This window comes from Clupea harengus, chromosome 8, assembly GCF_900700415.2.
Source record: "Clupea harengus chromosome 8, Ch_v2.0.2, whole genome shotgun sequence".
In the NCBI taxonomy this organism is placed as follows: Eukaryota; Metazoa; Chordata; class Actinopteri; order Clupeiformes; family Clupeidae; genus Clupea; species Clupea harengus.
Genome location: NC_045159.1, coordinates 24020024 through 24032523, shown reverse-complemented (window position 1 = coordinate 24032523; position 12500 = coordinate 24020024). Strand labels below are relative to the sequence as shown.

General features: G+C 44.5%; 2 protein-coding genes across 2 annotated transcripts in view; both read right to left on the bottom strand.

Annotated features, from left to right (window-relative positions):
* Window positions 1–5042, bottom strand: part of LOC116221520 (serine/arginine repetitive matrix protein 3-like) — a 39439-nt gene extending 34397 nt beyond the window's left edge. Inside the window, exon 1 of the mRNA XM_031572414.2 lies at window positions 4888–5042. The gene's annotated coding sequence lies outside the window, so the exon portion shown is untranslated. The remainder of the gene's footprint in view (window positions 1–4887) is intronic.
* Window positions 5043–6300: 1258 nt separating this feature from the next.
* Window positions 6301–12500, bottom strand: part of LOC105896059 (carbohydrate-responsive element-binding protein) — a 16399-nt gene continuing 10199 nt past the window's right edge. The window contains exons 8-17 of the mRNA XM_031572412.2: window positions 11111–11265; window positions 9987–10692; window positions 9747–9823; window positions 9410–9647; window positions 9100–9212; window positions 8784–8903; window positions 8126–8253; window positions 7422–7545; window positions 6999–7128; window positions 6301–6628 (exon numbers count right to left, since the gene is read on the bottom strand). Of these exons, the coding sequence (XP_031428272.1) occupies window positions 6504–6628; window positions 6999–7128; window positions 7422–7545; window positions 8126–8253; window positions 8784–8903; window positions 9100–9212; window positions 9410–9647; window positions 9747–9823; window positions 9987–10692; window positions 11111–11265 (1916 nt within the window). The 3' untranslated portion in view covers window positions 6301–6503. The remainder of the gene's footprint in view (window positions 6629–6998; window positions 7129–7421; window positions 7546–8125; window positions 8254–8783; window positions 8904–9099; window positions 9213–9409; window positions 9648–9746; window positions 9824–9986; window positions 10693–11110; window positions 11266–12500) is intronic.

Below are 12500 nucleotides of genomic sequence, written 5' to 3'. Positions count from 1 at the left end.
AAGTCGCACATATGTAAGTCGCTTTGGATAAAATGTAAAATGTGTATACATTGTAAGTCGCACATATGTAAGTCGCTTTGGATAAAATGTAAAATGTGTATACATTGTAAGTCGCACATATGTAAGTCGCTTTGGATAAAATGTAAAATGTGTATACATTGTAAGTCGCACATATGTAAGTCGCTTTGGATAAAATGTAAAATGTGTATACATTGTAAGTCGCACATATGTAAGTCGCTTTGGATAAAATGTAAAATGTGTATACATTGTAAGTCGCACATATGTAAGTCGCTTTGGATAAAAGCGTCTGCTAAATGACTAAAAAAAAAAATGTAAAAAAAAAAAAAAAAATGTCAAAGAAAGAGAGAACACATCCAAGGAGATAGGACAGAAAACACCACTGGAGATCCAACATCAACCTACATATGTAAAGTCCGTACACAAAAAGAACTCACACGCACACACACACACTAGCATGGCAGCCTGCGCTAACCACTCTCAGGAGACAGCTAGCCTGGTGAATTCTAACGTAGCATCCATAGCCAACCCCCCCCCCCCCCCCCCCCACTTCTCCTCCATCAAGGCTTTTCATCTTCTTACTTTCATCAGAGAGCCCATCCTAGTTTAATATGAAAGCACACAGAGTCTTGGCAGCCTCCAGGAGTCGAGCTTGACAGGCCAAAGTAACCCTCTTACTAAATAATAAATTAAAATTCTTTTAAAAAATATACCAGCGGATATTTCATGAAGTGGTCGCCAATTTCGACAGGGGAGTAAATAGCTCTATTTGGCATTAGCGTGCGGAGACATCAAACCTCAGTTTTAAATGTGAGAGTCATCTGCTAAATTATTGAGCTTAGATCTGGACGGACATGCTTGTCTTTTGTTCTCAAATTCTTCTTGAAGGAAGAAGGGGGTGTGGCTAGACCCTTGAACACACGGCCAATGGACTAAGACCTTAGAGAATAACAGACACTGTGCCTACCATGATGTAATCATATGACCGTACAATCCACAGAACATGCAATTGCAGCCAATCCCCTGCAGCCGACAACAATCATGAAGGTCATCAAAGAGGACCTTAACGTTATCCTGCTCTCCAGCGCATTTAGATTGCCTGTGTTTAACCCAGATATGACAGATTAATACTGATAGACCCCGATCTGCACCCAGTCAATATGCCATATGGAGTACACGCACAACAAGAACAAGGAAACAAGAACATTACAGCTGAAGAGCACCTCCATCATCTAAATTTAATGCGCAAATCTGTTCTGTAGCAAATGGCTAGTGCAACGGTCGCATGGTGCTTTTTATCAGGACGCTGCACAAAAGCCAGCGCGCAACTTTTTCTTCCTTCGTGAGTCATCCGGCATTACGGCTTTATAATACAAACAGCTCCAGGTGCTGCCAGCTGGAGTCGGGGAGTCAGAGGAAGGACACTTCTGCTTAGGAGAGGCATATGTTCTTTCATGTGGTAACAATATAACAGTGGAGATCCACAAAAGCAAGACTGAAACTCAACACCCAGCCAATCACTCACACACACACACACACACATACATACACACACACACTCTCCTGTGGCTGGTTCAAAAGCAAAGGCAAGCAGCCTGTCAGAATGTGTTCTCCTAGACCGTGCATCATAACACAGATGGAGACGGAGACTGGGGGAGAGTCTCAGGCCAGGGAGGGGCTGTTCAATATGGATGTGCTCTGATAAGAGAACAGAAGCGTGTTAATTTGGCCACCAGCACTCTCATTCCCTTTTTCTTCAGTCCCATACCTCCACACTTACTCTCTCCCTCCCTTCATCTTTCTCTCTCTTTCCCTATCCACCCCCCCCCCTTCTCTTTCTCTCTATCTTTCTATCTCCCTGTCTCTCTTGTGTGTACTCTGCATTATCAGAGCAGCTGCTTGTGATGGTGAGAGTAAAATAGGCGAAGCACGGCATCCAAACTATTCAACATAAGCCACCCATACATTCGATTCCTCTCTCAAGGAATAGATAGGTCATCATGTCCGTGTGCAAAGAACCCCGCAAACACACACAGACACAATTCCCAGAGCAACCATTAATATTTCAACTCTAAATATTCCTTCTAATGAATCTTTGCTCTGTCTATTTAACAACTGTGCTTACATTTTCCCAAGTTACCCCCACAGTTCCACGTTTAAAAACCACCAACACGCTGCTTGAGTCACCCATGTTTGCATACAGCTGAGCGTCATGTCGAGGCACTCGAGCCACACACAGACGTGGCATTCCTGGGTGCCGCCGCCGTGTCCTTCACAGGAACAAGGGTGGGAGGAAGTAGGGCAAGGGGAGGAGGAGGAGGAGGAGGAAGAAGAAGAGGAGGAGGAGACGGTAGGATAGCAGAGCTCTGATGAAATGGAGGTACAGTTGGAGGGGAGTGGGTGGGGGGTGGGGGTGGGGATGAGACGTGTGTGTGCGGAGAGAGAGAGAGAGAGAACAGGGTGATGAGGAGGAAGAAAGGGAGAGGGAAAGAGGGAAAAAATAGAAACCGCAGTGGGCGAGGAAAATGGAAAGCATAACACTGTATTCCTGTGGCGTCTATTTCTGATCAGATTTCTGACGGAAAGTTGGGGTGACAGAATACAGCTTTGTTGGCTCTACACGGAGATACACCTTCTGACAATTAAAAAGAACACACTCACTCACACACACAAACACACACACACATACAGAACCCCAGTGCCACACTCTCCTTCAGACTGCTCTAAGCCCCTAAGGTGAGGGGGAGGGTGGGGAGCACGGGTCGGAGTGGCGGCGGCAGGCAGACGGGTGGGGGAGGGCACACACACACGGCTTTAAGCACTAAGCTGCTCACGCTCTGCTCTAATATGAGCACACAACAGGACACACCAACAATGCACTGTCACCAGCCTCACTTTGACACCCCCCCCCCCCAAAAAAAAAACATCTAATGAGAACACAGACCATGGAGTGGAAGCTCTCTGGGACTTGGCTGAGGGTCTCCTACACCCAAGGGCATGGGTGGTGCCAGAGAGCCCGTGGACAGCCAGCCCCAGGTCTGTATGTTCACCGCTCTTTCATAGGGACCAATACCAGTGAGCAGCAGCAGCAGCAGGCATTCATACATTGGGGACTGAAATCTTGCAAACAAGAAAACCTATACAAATATATCAGATTAATCATAATAATAATCAGAAAACTAAAGTTTGACAGATGGCATGGGTAGTAGTCAGCAGTACCGAGGGAGAATGTATCATACTGCATTTTTGACTATGGCTTCAGAATTATTTTAATAGTGTCCTAACAAATTGCTACATTACAAAATGACTACACTTGCTAAACTTAGATCCTGATGCAAATTCACCTTTAAACACATGACCTATTCTATAGAATAACAGACACTTCAACCTACTGTGATGTGAGCCTGCTGTGACTATATAATCTATGAAACAATCAATTGCAGCCATATAGCCACTAACAATCCTGAAAGTCATGATGAAACATGAACTCAACAGTATCCTGCACTCCAGTGCGTTTAGATAACTGGTGGTTAAACTGAAATATATGATAGCCCCAGATCTGCACCCAGTCAATAAGCCATGTGACTAAACGTTTGGACTATTTGCCAGAGTAAAATCATAAAAGCATCAGACAGCAAAAACAAACAAACAAACAAAACATATATCACAGCCTACAGGCTTTGCAAACATGATCAGAAGGCCTATGTCAAAAAGGTAATTACCAATACACACCAAGAAGTGCCTATAAGAAATAGGAGAGAGCCTTTGACACAGACATTGCATGACGTTCAGCTGTGCACGATAGAAAGGATGAAGCTTTTAAGAATGATTTAGACAGAACAGTCGTCCAGCCAAAATGATCTAGCGTATACTGTGTGAGAGAGAGTGATTGGCATAACACGTATAGCATCTAAAGCTTAAGAAAACCTTCATGATCTCATTCGAACAGCGTTCAATGATCATAGATCATATGATCACTGAATCATTTGAAGTTTAGTCTACATGTATGAAAATAATTCAGTGTAGTCCATGCGCAGAGTAGCAGAGTCGTTTTGTGTTTACTAAGTAGGCTTGATGGGTTTAGGACTGAGTGGTTAAGTGTGAGATCAATGGAAATAGGTAGTGTTAGTTCAAAGTGTTACGTTAACCTAAAGCAGTCCTTCAGTAGTATACGCTGTAGATCCTATGTGTTAACGCTGCAGCTTTAACGCAAAACGTTGAAAATGATGGAAAAATAAATGTGTGTTTGTAGGACAACCTACATATGAATGGCCTGTAAGTATATTTATTCATCTGACGATTGTAAGGTCCATATGCTACTACCCTCGATTTTTGTATTATGTATCATAGCAAGTGCACCTACGGAACGGTTCGACCAAGATAGCCTTATTTGAAGGATTTGAAAGTAATGGGTTAGCTCTCTAGACATTTTTTTTTAAACAAATCGCCATTCCCTGAATATATATTCTTATAAGTAACGCCACGAGTAGATGGCGTGGGATAAGGATGGCTCACCCCTGCATTACTGACGGAAGCAGCACAGGCAACATCGCATTAAAATCGATGATCAGTAGCCTACACGGATTTCTGCGGCAGTAGAGCAGCGCTTTCATCACAAAACTACAAACCCCGAAAAATAACACATCGATGCTCTAAATCAAACGATCAGTGGGTACCTCCGCGAGAACAACAAAAACTAAATAAAAATTCTCCCAAACTAGGCAATTGGTAAAAGAACCTGGGTACAGTGGCTACTTTAATTTAGCAACAAAAGCTAGCAAATAACGGTAAGCAAACTGAGCGACTATTGCTCTGCTAGTAGCTACCCGCCTTCATTCCGATTCCACGAGGTTGTGTAGACATATTTACCTCTTTCTCTGGCACACGTTGAAATGCTCTGAAGAAAGGGGTCTTTATGTAGCCTAGACAGGAGTGGAGGCTATAATATCTTTGCGTGCTGGACGTCCGGGCAGTCTTCCCTTGATCAAAGGCTCCGTTCAAGCCAGGTTGTGCTCTTGTCTCGGTGCTTGGTGCTGAAGTGCTGGACAGCGCATAAAACAGCGGCGATGTCAATAAAAGATCGCTTTGTGTCTGTAGTAAGAAACAACACCCTCTACTGCCACGGAGGTTCTACTGCGTTTGTTTAAACGGTTTACATCAGTACCACAGTATAAATTTATATCTAGTATTACGATGTATGTATGTGAAAGAATGGTGGGGAAATATGACAACATTTTCCTGAAATATCCCCGATTCAAATATAATTTCCCAGTTGTAATTTGATAATGCTGTAAATAGAAAAGATTATGCATACGAAGCGACTTAAATTCATGTAGAGTCCGATTCTAATCCAATATACTTTTTGTCAAATTCAGCGAATTGCTCCTCTAGCTGTCCGTTCTGTGTGTGCGCTCAAAAACACCAAAAAATGTAAGCTTAAACTTCAAAAACCTTTAGGTAGTAATAGTTCATTGTTAGTATTATATCACAACGATGAGCAACTTTGTATTTGTTCATATGCATCAAAATTATTGTTAATTAACCTTAGAGGGAAAACTATCAGTGTTACGTAGATCAAAGGAACGTAGTTAAGAGATATAAATACCGTCTTTCAGTTTTAATACCATAGACTTAGTATTCTCATCAGTCAAAGAGGAGAAAACAAATGCCACACAATGAATTACGCTACTTAAAACAGTTTGAGGTGTAAATACAATAAATATAATTTTGTTACAAAAAGAGTCATTTTACATATTTAGCCTTCATGTGTCAGTTACAAAACATCAAAAGAATCCTTTTCATTACATTTAATTTGACGTCCATTAAACCTAAAGCTAATACTAGAAAATATTATTTTAAATATCAGTAAAATAACCAAATCTCAAAACATTTTCAATTTGTAATCATTTATTAGAAGAGAACTGCTTTAAAGAAAGGGGTTGAGAAACAGTAACAAACAATGCTTAGAACTTTCCTTCGGTTTGTAGGCCTATATGATAACTGTGTAATATAATGATCGTATTCAAAATCTATATGGTGGAACAGTATGGTAATATGAGAACCATCTCTAGATATGAAATGGCAGTAATCCCTGAGTCACCGGGGGCCTCTTTCATTCCATTACAACTGAGAGAGTTTGAAAAATGTATATGAGACAATGAAAGTACAGATTAATATTTGCTGGTCATGTTGTAAACTCTCTTGGCACTCACACACACACACACACACACACACACACACACACACACACACGAGAGAGAGAGAGAGACTGAAACAGAGAGAGAGAGAGAGACAGACAGACAGACAGACAGACAGACAGACAGACAGACAGACAGACAGACAGACAGACAGACAGACAAAAAAAACCTGCCAGCAAATATGTAGTTCAAGGGTCTCACTAGTCTTCCACGTCTTTAAGGAATGTTTTGCCACTGGGTGTTTTCCTTGGCTGAGGGTTGACTCTGAAAGTGTTTCCAGGTCAGAGGTCAGTGGGTGTAGCTGTGGGAGGGGTGAGCTTGACATACAGCCTGATTGGCCTGATCAGGCACCAGGGTGGGGTCTGTTAGGATGGAGGTGGAGGTGCTGAGAAGGCGGAGTGAGTTGAGAGCAGCTAACCAATGAGAGAGAGAGGAAAAAAAATAAAACATTAAAGACATAGACCAGAACAAAATAATCAATATGGCTCTTCTTTGTCTACACATAATTTACAACTATGACATAGCCTTGTATGACCCGACACGGATTTGCTATCTGTAATTCCAGCGAAAAAAACTGACTGGCTACATCATCATGACGACTCATCTGTATGCATGACCTAAAATACTACAAAACGAAAAACAAATAACAAGAAATGCACATTTAGATAAGTCAATATGGATATATGTTAACAGAAAAGCTCCCAGGTAAAGACACATAAATGTACATAAACAGTACAAACAACGCTAGGCTTCCAGGCTAGGTGAAAGGTGTGTGGGACTCACTGGGCCTGAGGGCAGGCAGGGAGCAGTGCTGGTCCAGCCAGGAGAGGGTGGTGCGGCACAGCTCCTCCAGACTGGCTGTGGACACCATGCTGTTGTAAGACTCGAACAGAGGCTCAATGATGATGCTGAACTGCAATGGGGATAGAGTTCAGGGAAACATCCTCCAGGCTGAAAAGTCACTCACTCGCGCGCACACAGACACACACACACACACATGCACACATTCTCTCTGTCTCTCTCTCCCTCTTTCTCTTTCACTCTCTCTCTATTGCACCCCCCCCCCCACACACAAAATTCTACACACACAAACACACACACACACACACACACACACACACACACACACACACACACACTCACTCCCCCGCACATTCTTGGGGAAACCAGCCAAAATCATTTCAGTGATGGAGCAACAAAGGATACAATCCAAAACTTCCAGTTCTGCAGTGTCTGCGCCCTGACGTACTCGCGGAACTTCTCCCTCATGTGGTCGAAGCGCTGGGGGGTGATGGGCACCCCGGTGGCAGGGAGCTGCTGCTGACACACACTGCAGAGAGACACAAGACCACACACACACATCCCCAGTCATTCTGTATGCAGACACACACACGGCTTCAGGACACACAAACACCTACCTTTACACAGTGATTCTATTCTGACAGTCGGAAATATATAAAACGTATTATTGAATTGAATAAACAAATACATAACGAAAACTATACGGGTCGGGGAAATAACCTCTACACAGAAATAACCGCTAAGAGTGTCCATACAGCACATCCAAGAAGGTCATATTACCCTTTTATCCATATATTTTAACACACTGAAACACATTAGTCAGTAAATACAATACATACAAGATGGAAGTGGATTTAAAATTAGGACACAGCAAACACTGTTTCAACACAGGCAATCAATGTTTTGAATCACCAGCTTTACCTTTACTCATTCAATAGTTGTCTTGCAATGAATCGAACTTTGAACTGTGCTAAATCTCTATGGAGAGTGTTGAGCCCGTGAGGTAAGCTCTCTCTGATAAAGGCTCACTGCTGATGGCATGTGCTTAATCTCTATGGAGGTTGTTGAGCCCGTGAGGTAAGCTCTCTCTCTGATGAAGGCTCTCTCACCTGATGGCCGAGTTGAGCGCCATGACCTCCTCTCGGAGCCGCTGCGCCTCCTCCTGCAGCTGCGCTCGCTCCTGCTGCATCTTGCTGATGTACTCGGCTGTCTTGTGCAGCGTGGTGGCCTTACTGATCTGGGGAGCAAACATTACTAAACCTGAGTGCACTTCTGATGAGGACTGACCACATGCCACTGCTGCACTGCCGACTACGTCAAATCTTTCAATGGCTCAAGTACTATACTCAAGCGATGGATATACACACCGTGAATGCCTATAAGTTATTAAATATAGCTAGTGGTGAGTTGAAATATGTGATAAAACCACCCTCCTAAACGCTAAACACTTTCTGGTGGTTCAGTTGTAGCCCTGAGAAAAAGAGGAAAAGAAAGTGTATCCTTGAACTCACTGGCAGCTTTTCTCCTTACTGACAAGCTAGAGGTGACAAGTACAAGAACTGACAGGTAAAAACCACCCTTTTAGATTAACTGACAACTTAGAAAAATAAGTTTAGAAAAAAGGAATTTTCTAGATGTTCAGCGTGTACTGAAGATATACTATAGCACTTGTCACCCATTCTGTTTGGAAATGAATCATGTTCGATACCATGCAGACACCATGCTGCCTGTTGCACCTTTAAAGGCTGAATATGACCTCACTCGTACCTTTATACTGGGCTGAGAGCTCAGGCTGGTCACAAGGTTGTTCAACGTGTCAAATCCCAGCTTGATGTTAAATCGTCTTTTCTGCTCGGCAGATATGTGAGTTATCCGCCTGGTTTCCGTCTGTAAAACGCTCGTCATCAGTTTACTGTCACATATATGGACACTAGCCACAAGATAACACGTGTGAAGAAATACAGGCACTTCAGTCAAGGGAGTAAAAAGACAAGTTACTTCATCTCGTGGTTGTTTGGAAAAGTGGTGTGTTGATTGATGTGCCAGATAAACAGGAAGAGTAGAGCATTTAGAGTGGGTTTACCCTGTTGGGCTCTGTCTTGGCGTGTCCTGGCAAGGAGTGTGGTGACTCTGGGTTGGACCCCATCTCTAGATGGTGCGTGGGAGATGTCTGGCCGGAGCTCCCCGGGAAACTCACTGACACACACACAGAAGAGACAGTATTTCACAGGCCACCCGGATTGCATTAATTACCCTGGGAGCATCTATTCCAACCAAAACATTGCATAAAATATGGCATATTTATTATTTTATCATAGACACAGTGTGCCTTCGAAATATACTAGTTCATTCTAATCTACATATTTTTTATGAATTTCATATTTTGGCTGTACTTGTTAAACGTCTTCCTTCTGTGCCACAAATCTTAACAGGAGAGAGCCTCTCTGTCTTTGGGATGAGGAGCGCTGGTCCCTGGGTGAGAAGAGCGGACACGGCCGACCCCTGGGAGGCTCCAGCCTGGACCCCCTGGTTCCCATGTGAAGCCATCTGGCAGTGGGAGAGGGAGGCCCCTGAGGAGGACCATGGGCTGCTCATCTGCATCTGGGGACCAGTGGGCAAACCGCTGCTAGCCTGCTCAAGACCAGATGGAAAATTCACAGAGATATGAAAAGATGTTTCCCCCCCTCAGCATTTCAACATCGTCTATTGCTCTAAAAGTGCAGTGCTTACAGGCAGTGAAATAGGAGACGTTGTTCTGGGGCCTTTTGGACCGTGGAGAGGTGCATCAAATGACATTGCAGGCTTCCCTGAAGAAAACAAATGCAGGATTATTACTCATTATTTCTTTCACTTTTATCTGATCTGAAATCAGTATCACGCAATGACAACATTTAACCAACATGTGATAACATGTGAACCCAGACTGAAGCTATCCAAACAGAAAACCCCAAATGAAGAAAGCCCACATACGCTCTTGAGTGCTTGCAGACAGCAGCTTGGCCAGGCAGCTAGTGTGCTGTGGCGGAATCGGGGCAGTGGCCACAGAGCCGGCTCCACGGGCGCCCTCGGACTTCCGCTTGTGCTTCCCCCGGTTGGCGGGCACCGAGGGCTGCTGGGGCACTGAGAAGAAGTGTGACAGGTTGGGGCAGGGCAGGGAAGTGTGCGGGGGAGCGGCAGCGATGGTGCCCGGCGGGTAGCCCTGGAGGGCGCAGGCAGCCGGGGGGAAGCCACTGCCGCTGCCGGCCATGCCGGGGCAGTCGTGGAGGCGCGGCTCCTGGCCCAGCAGGCTGAGGGTGGAGCCGGTGTGGGTGATGACGGTGGAGGTGCCCATGGTGCCGGTGCCCATGGTGCTGGTGCTGTATTTGTGGCAAGGCCCCGGGTAGAGGTAGGGGCTCTCCTGGGTGATGACTGGGGGCACTTGGGAGGAGGATGACGCCATGGTGATGGCGGGTGTGATGTAAGCGGCCTGTCGGTACAGTGACACCTCGGGGACGAGGCCAGCGGCGCCACACTCGCTCTGGGGGCTGTATTTCTGGTGACCTTTGAACTTGGGGTCACAGGCCATATTTGTGGGGTCAAAGGTCATGTCAGAGGTTACAGGCTGTCTGTGATAGTGGGAGCCTGGAATGGTGTCAGATGATGGAGGTGCGGACAGACTCTCGGATGAAAGACTAGGCTAGAAAAAAATACGCACAGATGACAGTAAAGAGAGCATTCTGAGAAAACGAATGGTTAATTAACTAATCCAAAAATGAATGATGAATGAATATGTTGAAGAATGTTGAATATGTTGTCTATGTAAAAGACATAACATTAATAGTTAAGTATGTTTCATAACAACATTTACACAATGTGACAACTCCATGGCGATATTAATTGTTCATCCAACATACTGCATTGTCATTTCAAACAAGGACTTTGTTTTACATACTTCTAAAATGATATTACATACATTGGACATGGGTATAATGCACTGTTTGTCAGTGGTAATCATTTGTTCAGCTTCATCAAGGATGATAACAATTTCCATTTAGTTAGTGAAACAGTCACTGACTGACGTGGCCTTGGCCTCCTGTGGTGCTAACCTGTCATACCTGAGAGAGCTGAGATGAGTCTGTGTGCATCAAGGAGGTGCCCGCGGCGGGGGTGGCAGCGCCAGGGAACGGACCACTGGCGGAGCTCTCAAAATACCCATAGTCAGCATAGCACGCCTGGTCCAGAGCCTGGCCCCTGTAGCTGGTGAAGATGTCTGTGGGTAAAGACACAATGACTCAACTTTCCCCGACCAACAACAATGAAGTAGGGGTGAAAACTAATAACCAGCATCCTAACAACAACAACAACTTCATTTTAGGATTCTTCTCATGTTCTTTTATTCCCAAGGCAGGGTCTTAACTTTACTTCCTAAATTCATGACAAGGCGGAAAAAATACAGAGAAAAATCAGTACTCAAATTGCATCATTCGTCCAACACAAATATGGATTTGGAGTGGTGCATTTTGCCCACGCACACAGCACAGCTGGCAGCCCACAGCACTGAGTCCCTTTGAAGGAGAGGGAGGTTGAAAGGAAAGGCCATTCATTTCATAAACCTCAATGAGAAAAGATGGCCCCAATCAATGCACAATGCTGTTTGTTCCAAACAAAGTGTAAAAAGTCTGTAAGTGGTTCACGTTTTCTAGGAGAAAACTAAAAAAAGAGGAACATTTTTTCACTGTTCAGGAGTTCCTTTGAACTTAAAGCAACTATGCACTATGCAGCAATTTGTTAGTTTTTGAGGTATATTTTTATGGGCAACTAGCTCTGGTATCATTCTCAAACTCATTTTGATGGTATATGGTCATAGGAGGGAGAGATAAAGACACCTGTCATTCCTGTCATGCCAGCTTTATTGCCAAAAGAGATTTTATCAGTGCCAAATTAGCTGTTGCTGGCCTGTGCAAGATTTCCGCATTCCATTTGGGTAGTCAGCTTGCTAGTTTTCAATCAAAACTCCTTAGTCCCGCTTTTAAGATTACACTGTGTTATTCAATTAATACAGACAGTGATAAATGTTACTTATTAAATCAGACAACAGTGTCCATTCAGGCTACAACCTTAACAAGTGGAGAGGACACTGTACTAGGAACCAGTAACGGACCTAATGTCTTTGGGTACTGTTACATTTACCCCAGATTTATATCAGAAAACAGCCAGACTGATCTGTGAGTGGTTTTGCAACCTCTGTGCAAGGGAAGGACCGTGACCCTGCCATGACCCTCCAGGGTTTCCCTCAGGGTGTGCATCCCTCCCTAGATGTGACCCTGCCATGACCCTCCAGGGTTTCCCTCAGGGTGTGCATCCCTCCCTAGATGTGACCCTGCCATGACCCTCCAGGGTTTCCCTCAGCGTGTGCACCCCTCCCTAGATGCGGAGGCACACGCAGCACTTCAGCACATCCCCTTCCACCTCTACACTTCCACATTTCAGCCACCCAACCCAAGG